The sequence below is a fragment of the Myodes glareolus genome, chromosome 25 (genome assembly GCF_982192425.1).
Source record: "Myodes glareolus chromosome 25, mMyoGla1.1, whole genome shotgun sequence".
Taxonomy (NCBI): Eukaryota; Metazoa; Chordata; class Mammalia; order Rodentia; family Cricetidae; genus Myodes; species Myodes glareolus.
In genome coordinates, this window is record NC_142050.1 from 28,391,856 (window position 1) to 28,413,682 (window position 21,827).

Below are 21,827 nucleotides of genomic sequence, written 5' to 3' on the forward strand. Positions count from 1 at the left end.
ACCATCTTTTTCAGCCGGAAGCCGCGAACTCGCGCCACTCCCTACTGCACATGCGCGAAGCCAACCCTAAGGCGGCGGCGGGCTAGAAAAAAAAAACTCCAGTTACCGGAAGGACCGGGCCGGCTGTCTCTTCTCGCGAGAAGGAGGGGTGGTGCAGAGGGACAAGGGCAGCGATCGTTGCCAGGGAAACGCCCTCGGATTTGTGGCTCCTGCTCAGCTACAGGGAGAAAGCTGAGCTACAAAATTCAGACCACATTCTGAGCCCTTAGTAAAAAGTAATGACTGTAACAAGCTGAATTTTTAAATATTATTAATTATAGATTTATTTAGGGTCCGTATGGGCTCATCTGTAAACAGATTTTATTTAGCCGGATGGCTAATTGGTAGGATACAAACATGCCTGATGTGTCCAGACACAATCAGCAATGACAAAGCATTTTTCCTGCTTTGAAATGTTTACCCCAACTAGTCTCACCCAACGTCAATTCTCAAATATCCACCTAATGGGGATGCAGCAATAGGAAGAAAAACTAGAAAGTTCTATTGAAGTTAGTGGTTTTGAGGCTAAAAACAAAACGACAAAACCCCACCTTTGCCCTGAATGTTCTTTCAAAGTATTGAGAAAAGGTTCACCAGGCAGGTGAGTCGGGTTTTACTTAGTAGTTAGTGCCGGTTCCTACGGTGTACCACTGCTCCAGATGTGGACTGTGGGGCCGGGGGCTCTCTGGTTATTGCTCCAAAGGGCTTTGTCCGAATCCTACAGGTGAAGTGGAAACAGGGAGATTGGGGGAGGCGCATCCAGCACAATCTCAGCTCTGGAAGAGCTTTCTTGGGAGTGGCAACACTGACCCAAGTTAGAGGACTGATGACCAGTGTACTCAGGGACTCCTTCTTCCAGAGAAGTGTGCCAGCCGGGCATGGTGGTACATGCCTTTAATCCCAGCACTCGGGGGCGATCAGAGACGTGTGTATCTCTGGAGTTCGAAGGCCAGCCGGGACTACATAATGAGACTGTCTCAGAAAATGTAAATAAATATCAAGATTAAACAGAAAGAAATGAGGTTTCATGGTGGTATTGTATATGAGAACTGGCAGGTTATTGTATGCTCTTAAAGAGCTAATATTTTTTTTCTCAGTGAGATTTTGATCATTTCTATATCGTCTTAATATGATGTAGTTTGGATCGAGCTGTAGATTTAGAGATGGACTAACTTGAAAACTGTTGAAAAGGAAAGGGTTCAGTTCAATGTCCAGTCAAATTAGAATACCAGATTCTCGTTTCTCCCCATGTAAGTCTGTCTAAAAAGAAACTGTATAACTTTGACATAGTTCTTAACAGGGGTCTGTTTCCTCTTTTTAAGGTAACAAGCTATTGTGCATTTATTCACGGCTCATACAACACTTGTCAATCAGAGTTGATAGTTGCATTATGTGTTTAGTTACCGTAACACTATATCCCAAAACATGAGTGCTTCCTCCAAGGGGGGAAAAACAGCGTAGAAGAGTAGGTGTTGTTCCCACACACAGCTTGGGAAGATGTCAGCAGGGCTGGAGTCTGCTGAGCCTGGTGCTGTTTGCTTGCAGATGTCCTCATCTTCCGCTCTGATACGGCCTTTCTCCCCATGTTGGCGAATCCTTGGTGTCCTTTCCTCTTCTTCGAGACTATTAGCTAGATTAAGGTTCCACCCTTATGACCCGATTGAGTCTCCGTTCCCTCTTGAAGATTTTTTTTTGAATATACAGTTACTTATTTTGTGTGTATATGCACATGTGTGGGTGCACAGGTGCCACTGTGAACATGTGGAGGTCAGAGTGTAGCTTGAGGGAGTCAGTAGTCTACCATGTGAATCACAAAGATTGAACTTGGGTAGAAAGTCTTGTCATCCAGCCATCTGACTTTCCTTTTACTACCTCTGTTCTGGCCTTATCTCAAAATACAAGATGGCTCTGAAGGCATCAACATTTAAATTTTAGGGAACACACAATGCAGCCTGTAATACATTGGAATTGTGTGTGTTAATTTACAGTGATATGGTATACATAAAAAAAGAGACTGATTAAAAAAAACAATACCTTAAACACTTAAATATGAAAATAAAGTATATGTAAGTTTTGAAGAAGAAAAGACTTAGGCAGAAGAAAATATACTGAGAATTTCAGGAAATACCATAAAATACCATAAACTATTCTAGATGTCATTTAGATAAATCTGCCCATCTAATGCAAGATTTATCAGTTCCTACAACAGTTACTTCAGTGTATGTCATAATAGGTTGCCAGGGAAGTTGTCATAGGCCATGGAGGGAAATCATTCTCAGTCACCTTCATCCCTTTGAGCATGTTTTATTTCCTAAGCAAGAAGCTATTATGGGACATCTTTTGTCTTTATTCTGGGAGCTGGACCCTCCTCCCATGCCCCTCAGTTTTAGTATTCCGAGTCAGGATGCTGAGTGCCGGAAAGACGGGAGAGACGATTCCTGTGGGACAGTGGGAAGTTTTCTGCTTTGGTATTTCGTCATCATACTGATCCTCATGTTCTTCTCCCGGGCGTCTGTCTGGGTAGGGAATCCTTTCCACCTTAAATCTTGTCTTTGGAAGGTTTTTCAGCAACGACATTGTCTGTAGTTTGATGAAAGTACTAAGGAAAAAAAAAAGGTTTTTGTTTTGTTTAAAAAATGATGCATTCTCATGCCAGAAAATCTAAAGATACTGGGAAGGCTAATGAGCATTAAAACCACTCCACTCCATTTTGTGGAGATACAAATGGTTAAATTTGTAGAGAACTCCTTCTAGGTTATTTCTTCCCTGCTTTTTCTCGATATATCTCTCTTTCTTTGCCCTTGCATAGTCAAAACTTATTTTGTGTGTATTTTCAGAGCCTGACTTTTGAGTTAATATTTTGTAAATCCTTCCTCATGGAAGCAGCCTTTTCATTGTAACTTCTCTGTCTTATGGTTGCACTATAAGAATTCTGCAGTTGAAAATTTAGGCTGTTTACCTTTTTGTTCATATGCTATATAATATTGAGATAAAACTCTCCACTGGTTAGTGACTTCCAAATCCCCGTTATAGCCATGTGGTTCTGTTAAAGATATAAATGTTTGCCATTTTGATAGGACACAGGTAGGATTTGGGGAGCGGCTAGAATTTTCTGTGTAGACTAAGATACAGAATTAAGTGAAACAGAGCTAAAGTCAGCAGTCTTAGGCACAGATTATCAAAAGAAAATACTAGAAACTTAGGAATGGCATAGTCCGCTTTATTAAGTCTGTGGCCTGCAACATATTTTGAGCAACCAACCTCTTACAAATTGCTGACGCAGAATCTTTTCTGGCCATTAATAATAGACTGGTGATTAATCAAGCTACCATCATTTAGCCTTCCAGCCAGAGCTCCCCGCTGGCAGTGGCCAGCTAGATTGAGTGCTATGTTAGTTCTGGGTGGAGACGAGGAGGTTTGTTATTTCGATGCCAGGTAGATTCCATTATAATAATAAAAAAATCCCTCTTTCCCCTACTTACCTCCTGGCCAAGAAGTTTTATCTGATGTTTAAATGCTTCTTAAGGTAAACGCTTTGCCAGAAGGCGAATTAGAACAGTGATGGCTTATATGTCTTTTAGACTCCCTAGCTAAGTATATTGAATTTGGCCTGGCAAGAAAAAGCTACTTTAGAAAATTAACAAAAAATTGGAATTGATCACTGGCAATTTCATCATGAGGATCATTTAAGAGGTCTAAGCTGTTCTTTTGTCCCCTTGCTTACATCAGCAATTTGGAGCTATAGAGCTATGCTCCAAGGACCGAAGAGGGCATGTGGTCCAGCCTTCTGTCTGTAAGCAAGTAAAATCCCCATACCCACCTTAGTTTTTTTTGGGGGGGGGGGAGGGTTGATAAAACCCAAAGAATTTAAGTGACTTGTCCAGTGTCACACAAGTGGTTTGTGACAGAGTGACCAAAGGAAAATGGATCCAGATTTCCTGCCATATTATTGGTTTACTTCAAAGCAGAGTTTGAAACGTTGGATTAAATCTATTCAGCGCTGATTGAAACCGTAATCATCTTTGAGGTTTCATCTTTCACTTTGTGCCCTTGTGGCAGCTACAGTTGGTTGGCCTGCTTCTTCTGAAGGGTCCCAGATTTGAAACCTGAGAACTGTATGAGAGCCAGTCAAGGACGACGGAATTTCCCCTGGTCTTCGAGCTTGTTGGTTTTCTCTGTGAGACAGTGGGTCTCTCTCCAAACCTTAAAGCAGTGGTAAAGAGGGGTAGGAAATGTGGTGGGAATCACCCTCCAACAAGCAACATGCCCATGGCCTTGGGATTTGTTGCTTCTTAGAACCTTTTTTATCTTTCCTTTTGTTATCTTTCTGAGACAGGGTTTCTCTGTGTGGCTCCGGCTGTCCAGGTACTCACACTGTAGACCAGACTGAACTCAAACTCAGAGAGATTCTCTTGCCTCTGCTTCCCTGAATGCTAGGATTAAAGGTGTGCACCACCACCACCTGGCTTCGAGATCCTCTCTTCAGTTGGCCTGCTTGTTTAGCACTTGTTTGCTAGTGCTGGTTTTGTTTTTCTAGACCATAGTAATCTGAAATCCTTGTTTCTGCATAGGAGAAGTCGCGCTTAGAAGGGATGGAGTGGTGTGATGAGATGGGAGAGTTGGAGCGTGGCAGAAAGATAGGGTGCAGCCCCTCTTTTCTGCCCTGCCGGCCCTGCCCTGCCGGCCCTGCCCTGCCCTGCCGAGTGACCACTGTCACCACTTTCCCTCACTAAGGCCTGCACAGGGATAGATAATGAGATGCTTGTGGTACCCATAACTCATACGATTCCACTTAGTTTAATGTCAAATCTTTCCTTTGATTGGTGTGGTTATATTTTGATTGGGCATCCAGTGTGGAAGCTCTCTGTGGAAACGATTTTATAAACCTAATAAGTGCCTTTAAATACCTTTTCCCTCAACTACAAAATGTGCCCACTGTAGAGCACAGGATTATAGGAATGTAGACAAAATGTAACAGACACCGCTCCAGATCCCAGATTATACAGACATCACCAGTCACCGTTAGCGCCTTTTAATAATTCTCTCTATACATGTTACGTTTAAAACATGCATGGAGTCCTAACAGTTTTTAAAAATGTATCTTTTTTTAAAAAATATTTATTTATTTATTCATTTATTTATATTTTATGTACATTGGTGTTTTGCAATGAGTGTTGGGTCTCCTGGAACTAGAATTACAGACAGTTGTGAGCTGCCATGTGGGTGCTGGGAATTGAACCCGGGTCCGCTGGAAGAGCAGTCAGTGCTCTTAACCACTGAGCCATCTCTCCAGCCCCCTTAAAAATGTATCTTTAAGAAGGACTTCAGTCTCGAGATATTTAGAGAATGACTACTGTACCAAGAAAAAAAAAGAGAGAGAGAAGGAAATACCCTACTAGAGTCAGAGAGAAAGTATTAAGCCAAGGATCTTGGATTTTGCTGCTAGAACTATCCAAATATGTGCCAGGTGTGGTGGCATGCCCCTGTAATGCCAGTACTTGGGAGGCGGAAGCAGGAAGATCTGTAGGTTCAGGGTCATTTTGGCTACAAGGTTAGTTCCAGGCCAACTGTACTACCTGAGGACCGGTGTTTAAAAAGCAAAACATTTAAAAAGTAACGAACTTAACACATTCGGCAGAGCACTTTTTGACCTAAACAAGTTTTGACTTTCTGTACAAATTGTATTTCCTAATTGTAGCCAATTTGGAAGAAGAAGGAATAAAATCACAATTAATCAATCCATTTTTGAGACAGGGTCTCATTATGAAGTTCTCCCTGATCTGGAACTCACTGTGTAGACCATGCTGGCTTCCACTAGCCTCTGCCTCCTGAGTGCTGGGATTAAAGGTATGCGTCACCACGCCCAGCCATCCTGAGTTCTTAAAGGACTCATTTTAAACTAATGTGTAGTTTTTTTGAGACTGGCTCTTGCTATATAACCCGGAGTGGCCTGGAACTCAGGACCTTGAGTGTTGAGATTATATGGGTATGTGCTACCACATTGGGATTCAGATATGGTTTTGGTCTAAATTTATTACATGTATTACTGTGTGTGGGTTTACACATGTGCCTGAGCATGAGCATGTGCAGTGGTGCACATGTGGAGGTCAGAGGACAACTTTTGGGAGTCAGTTCTCCTCTTCTTCCATGAGGTTCCCAGGGATCAAATGCTGGCTGTCGGGTTTAGCACCATGTCCCTTTACCACCTACTGAGCCTTCTTGCCAGGCCCCCAATCCATTTTTTAAGTGATTTTTTTAAAAAAATTTACTTTTATTTTATGTGCATTGGTGTTTTGCCTGCACGTTTATCTGTCTGAAGGTGTCCAATCCCCTGGAACTGGAACCACGGACAGTTTTAAGCTGCCATGTGGGCACTAGGAATTGAATCCAGCTCCTCTGGAGAAGCAGCCAGTGGTCCTAACTGCTGAGCCATCTCGCCAGCCCCTCCCCCTCGTCTGTTTTTAAATGAAACTTCTATGTATTATAAGTGATAGAAAACGTTATCACCTCATGGGTATTATTTTATCTACAGTCTTTGCTCAGTTTTGCTTGGTTAAACCATTTTGGTGGGTTCTGCTAGAAAAGCATGGTCTTTTGAACTGGCAGTGGAGGTAGGTTCCCCATTACAAAGGAACTCCAGATGTACCTATTTAACAGGGTTGGCTGTTTAAGGCTAGACCTTAGTAAAGGATCTTGAACAATGGTGCTGGGCACATCGATGTTACCGCAGGGCAACTGACTGAGCCTATTTCACTGTATTCCTGAAACAGATGTCTGCGAGCAAGGGGGATGAAGACAGGGGCACAACGGCGCCAGTAAGTCAAGGTGAGCATTCTCGGGACCTCCGAGAGGAGGGTGGAGGCTAGAAGGCCTCTGGGTGAACACTTTGTTTCCCTCGTCCCAAATGCAGAGACCACTCAGATGCCCCAGCAGAGCCACCCCTATAAAGGACAGATTACGGTAGCCAGAGCTCCCTTGGCTGTCCTGTCTTGGGGCTTGCCTTCACAAAGCTTTGTGAATAGACAAATGTGTGTGTCTATAATGTTTATACAGTGTATTGATAGGAAAGATTTCTGTTCCACAGTTTATGAACCATTTTTGTTAAGTTCTCTGTAGACTACTGATTTCATACACAGTGCTCTTTTTATTTTTGCCAGACCCTTGCCTCCTAAGTCATCTCATAGTTAGAAGCTGAGTGACCGAGTGAGTAGAATGTTACCATAAATGTTACTGTCCTCGCTGGGTGGTGGTAGTGCACATCTTTAATCCCAGCACTCGGAAGGCAGAGAGGGGCAGATCTCTGTGCATTCAAGGCCAGCCTGGTCTACAGAGCTAGTTCCAGGACTAACCCCTTAGCTACTGAGAAATCCTGTCTCGAAAACCAAAAACAAACAAACTAACAAAATGTTATTGTCCTCAAAGTTAAAGAATGAAATGGAATTGAGATATCAGCTTAGTCGTTCCTCCGGCTGCTTTGATGAAGTGATTAATAGCTTCAGAACACTGGAAGAGTGTGTCTTGATTTTGGGTTGCTATTCACAGTTAGGTGGCAGCTGTGACAATCTACGTTAGAAACACAGTCTCCATCATTTTCCTAGCCCCGGGCAATCAGTGAAACCGTACAGTAAGCCCTGGTCTTTTTGCTAGTTTCCAGGTAAATGCTCACTCCAATGATGGTTTGGAGCTGGCATCATAGTGTCAGGGAACAGAGCTGGAGACAGGTGTACAACAGCAGCGTATCCTCCAGTGGGCCTTCCCACACCCAGACAAACAGCTCTGAGGGCGCACAGCATAATACACTGTATGTAGTAAGGTAATTAGGAAATTATGGGTATTAAGTAATTATCACCTTTTTGGTAGATTGATTTAATTGTAAATTTGTCTAATTTGTTTAGTAATGACGGTTTAACCATCTCACAAAATTTTCAAAGCTGTATCAGGGTTCTTGAGCTGGTACGAGCCAACATCAGCATAGGAAGGAGCATGGCGAGGAGAGAGGCGTCTTGCTGTCCAAATCCCTCTCCCACACACCCTGCAAGCCTTGCGACGTTTCTTCTCGGGAAACCGTCCCATTTGATACCATATTCAGGGTTTACAAAGGTTCAGTAATCATTTCCTCCAGTCTCTGTGGGGTGGAGTGCAGCGCCAGAAAAGCAGTCATTTTGCAGGCATTAGCGAGTGATTGAGGAAGGCAGTGATTTGACCGCTGGGCCAGACTTTCTTGGGTAATGTGAAGTTGTTAGCCAAGGCCCCATCATTTTGAAAAGTGCCATTTTGAAAAGTTCTAGCAGTTTCCTGAAACCACAGTAATCAACATTCAGGAATACATAAAGTAGTTTACTTTCCTAGGTTCCTGCCACCGTTCCCACTGAAGACCCTGATAGTGCCCAGCCACATCGGATGTTTATGGGTGGTCAGATGACTAATTTAGTTATTGAGATAGGGTCTTACTCTGTAACCCTTATCTGACCTAGAATTCAACTTTGTAGGCGAGGCTGGCCTTGAACTCCATAGAGATCCACCTGCCTCCCCAGTGTTGGCATTAAAGGCATGTACCACTATGTCTGACTGAAGGACCTACCACCCTTTAACTGATCACTCACAGGTTATGTCCAACAAGGGCCAACTGCAAGCCAAAAACAAAACTTTGAAACCTCCTTCCCTGTCCCAGGTCCTCTGTCCTGTAACTATGCCAATTTATAAGCAGAAGGCAGGCTCTGGCCATGGACACCTTCTGTAGGACCCCCAAAGTCTGTCCTCACTGACTTTTCTTTCTCTCTCTCTTTCTCTCTCTCTTTCTCTCTCCCTCTCTCCCTCCCTCCCTCCCTCCCTCCCTCCCTCCGTCTCTCCCTCCCTCCCTCCCTCCCTCCCTCCCTCCCTCCCTCCCTCCTTCTTTCCTTTCTTTTTCTTTGTTTTTCAAGACAGGGGTTCTCTGTGTACCCTTGGCTGTCTTGGAACTCTCTCTGTAGAGCGGGCTGGCTTCAAACTCACGAGATCCGCCTGCCTCTGCCTCCTGAGCGCTGTGATTAAAATGTGTGCCAGCACTGCCCGGTTTAATTGATCTTTCTATAACAACCAATTATTAACAGCTATTCTTGCCTAACTTGTTGATCTGTTTTCTTGGTTAGCAAGTGAAGAAACTTTCTATAAGCAACAAAGTAAAGACAGATCCTGGGACTCCTCACAAGTGATGAAGAAACCAAAGCAGAGCCAACTTTCTGCCATAACTGACTCCGAAATGGCTTTGGTCAGTGCCTACCTTGAACAGAGACGAGCTAGGCGCCATTCCCAGTTCCACCGGGTGAATCAGATCCAGCAAGACAGCGATAGCACTGAGCACGACAGTGAGGAATCCAACTCTGGAGCATCCTCGTGGAAGGAGAGCGAAAGTGAACAGCCTCCGTCGCCCGCCAGTATCAAGAGGAGAAAACCAGTGTTACGGCCAAGGGATCTGGAAAATTACCAAGTCAGAGAAAGGCCCTGCCTCCACTGCAAAGCCATGAGAACCAAAGAATGGTTGACGCGTCACTTCCCAGAAAGCACCTCGGTAACAACCCCCGTGACGGAAGAGATTCAACAGGAGAGTCTGACACCTGGCATCAATACAACATTAAGTAAATTTTGAATTTTGGGATCCTTACCTTACTTGAAATCTAAAGAAGGAGATGAATAAAACATGAAATCAGGGTTATGGGTGAGGAAACCTTTACAATAAAGCCTCTTTGCTAAGGACGAAAGTGTAATTGGAACCCAAGAGGTGGAATTTCAGACAAAGTCATTGTTCAAAACAAGGGCGGAGATTTTGTTTGTGCCGCCATAGGGACACGAAAGACTTGTATCTTCAAGATACAGGTCAAAGAGCCCAGGGCAGATAGTCCATACCCCAAGTGTATGGATTTTATTTATGTCGATGATACAAAAACTATCTGCTCTTTGAAAATGCATTTAGCCGGGTGATGGTGGCGCACACCTTTAATCCCAGCACTCGGGAGGCAGAAGCAGGTGGATCTCTGTGAGTTCAAGGCCTGCCTGGTCTACAGGAGCTAGTTCCAGGACAGGCTCCAAAGCTACAGAGAAACCCTGTCTCGAAAAACCAAAGAGAGAGATAGAGATAGAGAGAGAGAGAGAGAGAGAGAGAGATAGATAGATAGAGAGAAAGAAAACATTTATGCTAAGAAACCATTTAAATATATTCCTAATATATTCCTGTATTTTGATTATTTGACCGACTAAACTGTTGAGGTGGCAGGACGGACCGGTTGGTTTGTTAATAGTTGAGACGACTCTGCCAGAGCTGTGTTGGTTGAGATACTGAGTCCAAGGGCTGCTGGGGAAAAAGAGTTTAAGGACCCTGTTTCTCGAGTCGTCAGGAAAACATGGGAGTGTGACTATGAAGGCAGCTGGGCGTGGCTTGTCCTCAGCTGTCCCAAGACCATGGCAAGTGTTAAAACTTCTTTCTCACACTTGTTAAGATAAGGAGAAAATTTTTATTTGACACTATTGCAATAGAGATCAATAAAGGAGCTACATAGAAATGAAAACCCAATACAAGATAAGTGATATACAGCCAGGGGAAGGGTGAGGAGGGTCTTTGGTTGGAAACTACTAAAGGATCATGGATAATCCCTTTTGAACTTACCTAATACTGTTTCTGGAGATAGGGTTTTGCTAGGTAGCCTTGGCTGGCCTGGGATTCGTTATATAGTCCAGGCTGGCCTCAGACTCAGAGATCAGCCTGCCCCAGCATCCTGGGTACTGTGCTTAACGGTGTGGGCCACCGCATCAGGCCTCTAACATAATTTGTGGCGAAGGTGGGACTTAACTATCACAAGTATGGTCAGGATTCTTGCTAAACCAGCTCAGTAGCTCAGACAGAACAGGACCAAGCTAAGACCTGGTCAAGAGGAAGACTCAGAAGAGCCTGTCTGAACGTTGTAGTAGAGAGGACCTTTAGTACAAGTAGCTGAAATCTAGGCAAACTTGGGACAAGATTTTTCCTTTAAATTGGGCACCCTAGCGCAGGGCGGTGCTGGCGCCAATGAAGAGTTTAAGACTAAAGTGGATGGGTAGCCATTCTATAGATGACTTTCCAGGTGGATAGCAAACATCCAACTGTGTTATAAAACAAGGCCCGCTTATCCTAGCGCGGGCTGGCAAGGGTAAGAAAATGTGACATGATCTCTGGTCATGGGGCTAGGGTTCAAACAAGGGTGTAGGCCTTGGAGAAGGCCTTGATTGGCATCTGCGGTGGATCATGCAGACTGATACTAAGGACTTTCATGAGGGGCAGAGAAAGGACTAGCATGGAGAACAGACAGGCTGTGACTTTGGACCCAGGATTCCCCTTGGCAAGAGCTGATTCCTTAACTAATTATAGCAAAGACTTTGGAACCAATGTAGATGTCTAATTCGTATAATCAGTGTGAACACCCACAGAAAACAGAGGTAGACAGAGTGGCTTGGCAGGGTACATGAATAGCCTGCGTGAGGCTTTGGGTTCCATCCCCTGTCCTACATAGGCCAGGTATGGAGGCTCGTGCCTGTGATCCCAGCACTAAGGAGGATCAGGAGTTCAAGGAGTCCTAGATCAGCCTGGGATACAGGAGACCCTTTCTTAAAACAAGCAACACTAAACAGAGGTGGGAGGATATCTCAGGAGAGGGTTGGCCCAAACCAAATGGATGAGACGTAGATGAGGTTAAATAAGAAACAAAAGCATAGACGTCGAGGTTGGGACTAAAGAAGACAGTGCAGAATTGGTGAGGTGAGAAACCAAGGGTGTAAATGCTGGTCATAGGCGATGCTGCCTTCATGCAAAGCCCAGTGTCACTCTCAGGGTGGGACTCCAGGCCAGCATGATAGTTGTAATGGATTAAGTTAAATGCTGCAGATCCTCGAGTGACTGCAGCAGCAGAAACACTGCAGGTCTCCAAGCGGTGGCTGTGGGCAGCGGGTGCTGAGAGCAGCCAATCCCAGGCAGGGATGGCACTGTTCCCAAGTGGCTGCAGTGGGTCAGAGGGGCAGTGAGTTCCACAAGCAGAGACAGACAGACAGGCATGCCATGAGACCATGTTGCAGGTCTCCAAATGCGGCTGGTGCCAGGCAGGGAGCCACACAGCGGGCGAGATAGGCATGCCATGCAGAGTGAGGTTGGATATTTATTTAGTGGGTTATAGAAGGGAAGGGGAGAGGGGGTAAGGAGAGAAGGGGGAAGAGCAGAAAGAAACAGAGAGAGACAGAGATAGAGAGAGATGGGGAAGAAGTGGGGAGAATGGAGCAAGGCCTTGGGGGAGCAAGATGGAAAAGGGAGGGACTCAGGCTGGAAGCTCAAGATCAGCTTGCCTCAACAGATGGGAAGGGAGTGGGTGTGGCTTATCTCTTCAAGGGACAGCAGACCATTACGATAGTCTCCTCTTCAGTCTCTCCTAGGAATAAATGGGCCTCTGATATTTATGGTCAAAGGCTGTCACCTGTTTGGCGGGCTGGCTTGAGGGAAGGCTTGCTTCCAGTTGGTGAATCATCCTTGCAGTTTCAGAATTGACCTCCGGCCACTGGTGATGCATGTCTTTAATCCCAGCACTCTGGAGGAGGAGGCAGGCAGATCTCTGAGTTTGAGGCCAGCCTGGTCTACTTGAGGCCAGCCTGGTCTACAGAGTGAGTTCCAAGACTGGTTTCATAGCTACAGAGAAAAACCTGTCTTGAACCCCCCCCCAAAAAAGCAAAAAACAAAAACAAACAAACAACAACAAAAAACCCAAGTCACAGCTGACCTCCATAACAACTATATATCAATTACATTTCTTCTCTGGAACTGAGATGCAGAGAACTGTCGGAAGCAGGGAAGGTTCTGACTCAATGGACGCCTTGAAGGAAGTCATGTAGGCAGGGGGTATTTGCAGAAAGATAGGGAATGAGGTGGCAGTGGTCATGGATTACCGGGTGCTCAGTCTCTATCTCTGCTTGCCAAATTGGGTGATGTGGCTTTGCTTGGTGCCAGTAGGCACCTTAATTCCTTTAATCTTTTGCAGCCTTGACTCAGGTAAAACCAGATCCTTCAACCTCAGAAAAGAATTGAAGGGGAAGCCAGATGAAGCAGGGTTGAAGTTGAGTGAAAATAGGTGTGTCCGTGGGGGAGGCAGACATACCTCAGACGTGGGGACGTGGGGACGGGCTTCCCAGGGAAGGCCGCACTTACTTGCCTTAGCACTTGTTACCACTGTGGCTCTGAAGTTACAACGCGAAGGGCTGCTAAGAGACTCCAACACTTTCTCTCTTTTTGATAAATGAAATGAAAGGCAATGCCCTAGATATAATCTGATAAGATAAAACCAGGAGCCATTGGGGTTGCCCTAGGAGCTCAGCACATATATTTTACTACAAATGGGGTTTCTAGTGAGATTCCTAAAAAATTATAGATTTATAGAGAAGAAAGGAGAAAGGCCTTAAGGAAGTATTAATTTATCAAATTTATCAGAGTTCTCATCTGGTCAAGATGACAGATTCCTTCCTAGGTGAGGGATTTTTTTTTCTGCTCATGTCCGCGTGATTTTCTCTGTCTTTTGGTTCTGCTTCAGGGTAAATATAAGTAACAGAAACATAATAATGTTGTTATTTGGGGACATTTAGAGAATGTTTGCTGTATTTCAGGCACATATGAGCATCTATAAAAACTAGTTTTCACACATCTGCAAGATAGGCATTATGCCAACCTGGCAAATAATAAAACCAAGGCAAGGGGAAAGATTGGTAAATGTAAAAGATCTGGGTTTGGGGTCATACCTAACCACCATGATAATACATTATCCATTTTATTTTCTCTTTTACGTGTGTGTGTGTGTGTGTGTGTGTGTGTATGAGCACATGTCCATAGTATGTGGAATTCAGAGGACAACTTGCTGAACGGAATTGGTCCTCTCTTTCCACTGCTTGGGTTCTAGGGTTGAACTCAGTTTATGAGGCTTGGTAGTGAGCATCTTTACCCTTTGAGCCGTCTTGCCTGCCCTTATCCTTGTTCTTCTTTTTAAAGATATATTTTACGTGTAAAAATGTTTTGAATTTTTGAATGTATGGATAGATGTATATCTTGGTGCCCACAGAGATCAGAAGAGGGCTTCAAGTCCCCTGGAACTGGAGGTATGGATGGTTGTGAGTCACCACATGGGTGCTGGAAATTGAATCTCGGTCCTCTACAGGAGTTACAAGTGCTCTTGACCCCTGAGCCAGCTGGCCAGCCCCATTCCGTGTGTGTTGTTGTTTGATAGGGCCTTGAACTCAGAGATCTGCCTACCACAGGCTCCTGAACCCTGGGATTCAAGACATTCACCACCATACCTGTCTTCTGGTGTGAAAATTTGGCACAAGAAATAGCAAATAGAGATTAGAGGACCGTCGGAGGAAACTGCAGCCAAGAGTCAGAAACTGAATAGCGCGAGGAGCCAAGGCTCACCTGTTTGGTGGAAAGAACTCACGGCTTCCACTTGCCTCAGCTTCTGTGAGAAAGCCTGGTTTGGCTCACGACAAGAGGAGGAGAGCCTATAAAGGCTGAGCTGAAGCCAGGGGAAGCTGGAAATGAATGAGACTGAATGCTGAATTAGCAAGAGGCAGCAGGAACTAGAAAACGGTGAGGATCTGAGAGGAGACAAGAGGCGCTGATTTAGAAGGGCAGTGAGTAGGGACTCTCTCTACACCATCTCAGAGCAGGGAGGCCCCTGAAGGCTGCGTACCACCTACTTAAGAAACCCAGTTAACAGCTGCAGGATTCCAGATATCTGGGAAGGAATGCTCTCATCTCCCAGCTATCCTAGGAAGGTGATTTCAAAGCAGCTCTCCTCTGTGGCTTCAGGCTTCACGGTCAACCACCATAGATACTAAACATTGGTAGTTTTTATCATTCTGGGTTTGTTTTTCATTTTTTATTTATTTCAAAACAGGGTTTCTCTGTGAAGCCCTGGCTGACCTGGAACTAAACTCTGTAGACCAGACTGGCCTTGAACTCATCGAGGTCCCCCTGCCTCTGCCTCCCGAATGTTGGGATTTAAGGGGTGCCCCAGCACCACCCAGCTAATTATTGATTTCTTACTGTGCCTAATTTATAAACAAAACAACTTCACTCCTCCTCCGAGAAAATTTGACTACCCAGTCAAGAGTACCGAGGGTGTGGGAAAAATAGACCTGCCAAACAGACCTTTTGTTTTCTCCAGCAGTACAGATAGAACCCAGGGCCTTGTTCATGCTCGACAAGGGCTCTGCCTAAATGAAATTTTATCATAGGTACACACAACATAAAACGTGAAAAATCATATATGCATAAAGTTTCCACACCCTCTGAGAACAATCCTCCATGGTAAGAGTAGGGGCTATCATAATGAGTAGTGAAATCAATTAGTGGTAACTAGCACTTATCAAAAAATCATAGAGGGTCGCAGGATAGTCTGAGGAGAATTGTTTCTGTTTCAGGGTACATGGACTGAGTTACAGTACGAAATGCGCTTCTTGCTATGTTAAGGTAAAAAACAAAAAACTCCCTTCTGCTGGAGGGGAGTTTTCTTCTTAGCTTTTCCCTTATGCAGCCACACTGCTAAGTTAGCGAGAAGAATCGTCGGCTCCACGAATTCCAGACTTGCCACATGCTAATCATTAGTAAATCCTCGCCACACTGTAGGATGGACCCACTGTTTAGGATGGTGAGAAGCGTGAACTGAATCATATTACTCTAGAAGAACTACAGGCTTTTATTTGTAAATACAGTAAGTGGAAGCAAGCTAACCAACTGTGGCCAGTATATAAGGATGGGCTTTGCTTTGGAGACTAGACAAGAGTAATTTGTAATTGACATTTCAAAGAGGCCTAAGAAACAGGCCAGCCTTTGTTTAAATCATAATTACCCTGTTTGTATGTAAAAGGATACTTCTATAGAAAGCTTTTCAAAACAACTGGCTCTTTTAAGTAGATAATTATTCCCCGTCTAATCTTGTTTATACTGTGCAGAACTTCAGTGAACTCTTTATTCCCCCACAAAGGTTAACTTCAGCCAGTCCTTCCTCAAATTATCACAAATTCCCAATTAGTGAATTCTGAAAGGGTTTCCCTGCAACAATATGCCAGGGACTCGTCCGCTGTGTTCTTTATTGCACTGAGTAACGTCTGACAGGTTTCCCAGCGCCAGGGCCACCTGGACAGTCTCTCTGTCAGGAACACGTGGTCAAGGAGGTGGACGGCGGTTCAAGGGGAGCAGCAAATGAGTCCCAAACCTCCGGAGGTGGTGAAGGAAGAAAAGGGGCACAGTATGGTTCTTATGAACTCAATAGTCAATTCTAGGCCCTTTTGGGTGTAAGGAGGAACTTGGTAACCTAGGCAGGAAAAAAAAGAAAATTAAACTTTTATTTATTTATTTAACAGAGAGCAGATTGTTAAGCCTAGAGACTCTCCTAAGAAAGGTGTCTTAAATCAACTGCTCTTGAGCTTTTTTTGATCAACACCCCCTGCCCCCAACCAGTTCTCCAGCACTGAACTACCTATTTCCTGTTGGAAATGTCTACTCAGCGCTCAGAATTCAGTGCACGAAATACTTTTTAAAAGTAATAAAAAGTTTTAATCCCAACAATACTGTTTTCTGTCTTTTATCATTTGGCTTCTGAGCTTGACTTCTTTTGCAGGCAAATCTCAGCGCCGCCTGATTAGAGGGGCCTGCAGTCTGTAACGACCTTTGTTTATTAGTGTCCCCGTCGCCGTAAAGTTTCATATGTTCAAAATCTTGATTTAGCGGCGAAAATGCCAGGCAGGGAGCCAGCTCTGCTACTAATTAGAATAAATCAAAAGGGGAGAAAGGGGGAGATAAAAACCAGGTTCCGGTGGGCGGATCCACTGGATTTGGTCTGAGGGAGAAATAAGGAACTAAAGTGGCCGGAGTAAAGCCTGCTAGGGCCGGAGCTCAGCGTGTTGTCTGATTGCAGGGCTTCAGAGTCAGGGTCCTGGCAACCCCTGCTGATTGCTTCCCTTCGGTCCATTCTAGCAGACCCTCGTTCTGCCCCATTGTACACTGTCTCTGACAGGAGGTCTTGATTGCTCTGAGCAATCATCAGTACCAGTCCTCTTTGTCTACGAGTGATTCAAGCAGGCAGTGGGTGTCCCTTCTTTCTGGGAAGAAGTTAGCTGGTGGGGGCAGTCTTCAGAGTTTCTTCACTCTGAAAACAGACACACAGAGAGAGGAAAAGGCCTCTCTTCTTTCAGTGGACATCTCCGTGTCTGTAGGGGGATGGCAACAACGTGTCCACGGAGGCGCAAAGTGGGGGGATGGAATGAATAGGTCCAGAGCCACTGAACTGACAAGAGCTGGAGCAATACTTTGGATGTCTTTTTTTTTTTTTTTTTAATAGCCCAGACTTGGCTGGAATTCACCATCTGCCTGCTTCAGCCTCCTGGAATGTACTGGGATTGCAGGAGCGTGCCACTGGGTCTGGCACCCTGCAGGCAAGGTAACTTTTTTTCATGCATTAGCCTGGCTGCAAACTCATAGAGATCCGCCTGCCTCTGTGTGGATCAGCCTGGCTGCAAACTCATAGAGATCTGCCTGCCTCTGCCTCCTGGGTGCTGAGTTTAAAGATATGCCCTGCCAACATATTTATTTTTAAAAACTGACCCTGGCTAGATGTGGTCTCACCACCCAGCAGGCAGAGGCAGGTTGATGTGAGTTCAAGACCAGTTTAGTCTACTGCTGGAGTTCCAGGCCAGCCAAGACTACTTAGTGAGACATTGTCTCAACAAATAAACAGCAAGCCTCCCCCAACAAAGCATGTCTATCTGTATTGCCTACCTTTTTTTTTTTTTTTAAAGACAAGGTCTTTTGTAGCCTGCGCTTACCTCAAACTTGCCATAACTGTGACCTTGTGTATGATGACCCTGACCTTCCATCCTCCTGCCTCTGCCTCCTGAGTGTAAGAACTCTATCACCACCCCCAGTCTATGGTGCTGGGACTGGAACCGTGAATATTAGGGAGCTCCTCTGCCAACCAAGCAAAGTTCTCAGCCTTCAGGGACAGTAGCTATAGTTTTGTTTGTTTGTTTGTTTGTTTGTTTTGAGACAGGGTTTCTCTGTGTAACAGCCCTAGCTGTCCTGAAACTCAGTCTGTAGACCAGGCTGGCTTCGAACTCCCAGAGTTCTGGGAGTTTAATCCTGAGTGCTGGGATTAAAGGTGTGCGCCACCACATCCTGGCCGGTACCTATTTTTCGAGCATTCTCAGGGAGTTTTCCTGTTTCTTGCAGGTGATTTAGGATCTTCCTCCACAAGCTCTAGAACAGAGCCTGGGAAGAGCTTTGCAATGCAGAAGTCGCTGAAGACAGACATGTGTAAACTGTTGCCTTTCTCCATCTCCACAGTGGGATGGATGCTGTGGACGCAGAAGTCCTTTCCACCTGGGGACACGATATTTCAGTGTTATTTGTGCATTCTAGAACATTCACAATACCTAGCACAATGCAAGGAGATGCCCATAGCTGTTATTTGCGTTTGGGAACAGTGACAAGGGAAAAGTCCCAAAGTGTCAGAGGTGAACGCTGTCCTCCCAATGTCTTCTGGGTAACCTGTGGCGGCATCAGGGGAAGTGAGAGAGGGCACTCGCTGATGCTAGAGAGTCATTCGGAGTTGAGAAAAGGCCTTTGCCAGGACTTTCATCTTCCGGTTGTGCCGCTGGCCTCAGTTTTGCTCACTCCCGCCTACTTTGCCTTGGCCAGGCCTTGGCCGCGGCAGAATTTTCTTCCAGTTTAAGTGCGTGCCTGGAACCAAGACAGATATCAGTTTCCTAGGGAAGCTGGACTCAGAGCAGGTCTCTTCCAGGTCCGGTGTGCTCTCCAGGTAGGTCAGGAGCGGGAGGGAAGCAGGTCGTTAGAGGAGAAAAGCACCGCAAACAGAGAAGAGTGAAGAGCATGGTGATTTTCAAGTCCCCAACCCAGCTCCTTCCTGTGCCCCCCGTCACCCCCCACCCCACGCCCCGTCACCCCCTCATCAGCGCCTCGGCACCTCACCAGCAGAATCGTGTGATAACTTCGCCCTTTCACTTCTGCCAGCTCAAGGGGGTCTCTCTTACTGGAAACCAGAAGAACCTCCTCCCCAGTGGCGTGCTGGAATGTTTGACAGTGTGTGCAGTGTTAACAGCCTGGCTGTGCAGCACGCTGCTCTCCCTGGTATAAATACCCGCACTGTTGCCAGTCTCAAAGCTGCCAAAGGGACCGCTGAGTGGAAGTTGGGGAGAGATGAGAATAGTGGCGCCAGCACATTCCCGGGTAAAATGAATACACCGTACAACGCTTCCCAGCCACATAAGAGGTTCAAGGACGCATGCGGATAGCCTCTCCGTTAGGAGTTACCGGATACAAATCTTTTTAATTAGTTTCAAATGTGCAACGTCTTAGGGCTCAGGGAGTAGAGGATGTAGGATCAAGCTTTTAAATCATAGTGGGGAAAAAAAACCCCACCTTTTTAGTATAAGGCTTTTGTGTGCACTGGGAATTGGAGGCAGGGGAAGAAGGGTTCATATTGAGGTCAGAAAGGAAGTTAGAAGTGCAGCTGGGGGGGGGGTGTGGAAGGCAACCTCGGTGAAGGCCCACATCAGGCCTTGACAGAATAACTTTCCGCAGATCGGATGCCTGGAACCAGGCCACAGAAGACTAACTTAGTCCTTTGTCATCCAGTCACCAATAAAATTCCTAACCTGATTCGCTTTTTTTATATGTGGTGCCTGAAGTTGAACATAGGGCCTTGAGTGTACTGGGCAAATCCAATCCTCTACCACTGATAGGGTCTTGGCTGGTTTGTCTGGAACTGGCTTTGTATACCAAACTGACCTCACATTCATGGCTAATCCTCTTGCTTCTACCTCTCAAGTCCTGGGCTTTGCTTTTTGTCTTTTTTCTCTCCCATCCAGGAGGCAAAGACCTATTATTATTTCATAGTTAGAGCTAAAAAGACAGACAAATATGATCTGGCCTGGAGAGACGGCTCAGGGAACAGGTAAAGGAGCTTGCAGCCAAGCCAGACAACCTGAGTTCAATCCTCAGAACCTACAATGTAGAGAGAGCCAGCTGTGAAAGGCTGGCCTCTAACCACATGGGTCTTTCCCTCTCACACACATGTAGTCGGATTTTCTTAGGACCACCAGCTCCCAAATAATGACACAGAGACTTCTTTTTTTATGAAAGCTTGGCCTTAGCTTAGGCTTGTTCCCAACTAGCTCTTATAACTAAAATTAACCTGTCTATATTAATCTGTATTCTGCCACGTGGCTCGTTACCTCTCTTCCATACTGTACATTGGACTCCCTTTACATCTTGCTGGTAGGGAGGAGCTCCTCTCTTTTCCCGGAAGTCCTGCCTATCCACCTCCTGCCTGGCTATTGGTTGTTCAGTTCTTTATTAAACCAAACAGAAGGTGCCTTGTCAGGACATATCTTCACGGTGTACCAAAAAGGTTACCCCACAACACACACACATGTAAAAATTATGCACATCAGGGTCAAAGTAAGGTATTACTTTTATTACTGATGAAGACAATTGGCAAGAATCAAGTGGCTGACAGTAGATCCTGTCTTGCTTTAATGAAAGAAGTTTGGGAGGCATGGGGAGAGGTGGTTTGCGTGGGCTTCAAGGAGGTACCATTCCAGCTACTTTAGGTGCCATTCCTCTGCCAGAAAGCTACTTATCAAGTATTCAATTGACCTCTTCAGAGGCCAGTACCCCCTCAGTTTTTGTTTTTGTTTTTGTTTTTTTTGACAGCGTTTCTTGGTAGCTATGGAACCAGTCCTGGAACTCGCTCTATAGACCAGGTCGGCCTTGAACTCACAAAGATCTACCTGTCTCTGCCTCCTGAGTGCTGGGATTAAAGGCATGCACCACCACTGCCGGACTCCCCCTCAGTTTTAAGAAAATCTTCCAAAGTTACTCTCTGTAACATTTTTATCTTTCAAGGAGTTGGCTCTTCATTGGGTGTCATTCATGGACACCGCTAAACTCTCAGAGTTTAGATCTGTGTATTTGAATTATTTTGTATAATCACATTGTTTAGTTTCAACTGCAAAAATTGCAGTTGCACTGTGTGCACTGGTGTTTAGACACTTAGTGTATCTGACTATTCAGTCCTTGAGAATTTAATTTGTTGATGTCAGTAAGAAGTAGATTTTATAGCCTTAGTTTAGTTGAAACAAAGCTGAAATCACACCGTAAGGGTACATTTTAGCCTTAATCATGTATTTGGATATAAGCCTATTGACTTTATTTGTGAAAACAAAAACCCACCAAAAATTAAAGAACACAGTAGTAAAAAGATACTTTTTTACTACTTTAAAATCTTCCTTTAAAATTTTCTAATTTGGGGGTTGGAGTGATGGCTCAGTGGTTAACTGCTTTTGTATAGATACAAACTCAAGTTCAGTTTTCAGCACCCACATGATGGCTGGCCATCATCTGTAACTCCGGGTTCTGGGGATCCATCGCCCTCTTTTGGCCACTGTGAGCACTGCATGCACATGGTATACAGACACACATGCAGGCAAAACCCATACACAGAAAATAAAATTTAAGAAAGAAAATTAGTTTATTTTAATTAGTTTACAAAGTAATAGATTTCTTTATGGATTGTCACACGTGCTGAGGTCTGACTAACTGTCCCCTCCCAATATATTCTTGGAGAAGTCATCTGAAAAGTGGCATGAACTAATTATTATATAAAAATTAATTCTGCGTAGAACAAAATTGAGAGATAATAAAAAAGCTTTAAAAGTTACTGTAGAGAGAAAAA

At 44.9% G+C, this 21,827-nt stretch overlaps 2 protein-coding genes across 3 annotated transcripts in view; one reads left to right on the top strand and one right to left on the bottom strand.

Moving 5' to 3' along the window:
* Tmem209 (transmembrane protein 209) overlaps nt 1–144 on the bottom strand; it is a 28,812-nt gene extending 28,668 nt beyond the window's left edge. The window contains exon 1 of the mRNA XM_085683872.2: nt 3–144. Coding sequence (XP_085539998.1) covers nt 3–5 — 3 coding nt within the window. The 5' untranslated portion in view covers nt 6–144. The remainder of the gene's footprint in view (nt 1–2) is intronic.
* On the top strand, nt 135–9,727 carry Ssmem1 (serine rich single-pass membrane protein 1). Of its 2 annotated transcripts, none has more exons than XM_085683875.2 (3): nt 135–640; nt 6,810–6,864; nt 9,168–9,727. In XM_085683875.2, exons 1-3 carry the CDS (start codon nt 602–604, stop codon nt 9,662–9,664), a joined length of 591 nt encoding a protein of 196 aa, XP_085540001.2. In that variant the 5' UTR covers nt 135–601; the 3' UTR covers nt 9,665–9,727. The 2 variants fall into 2 exon arrangements, with proteins under 2 accessions (XP_085540001.2, XP_085540000.2); XM_085683874.2 differs by lacking the exon at nt 135–640 and adding an exon at nt 2,294–2,559.
* Nucleotides 9,728–21,827: the final 12,100 nt, after the last annotated feature.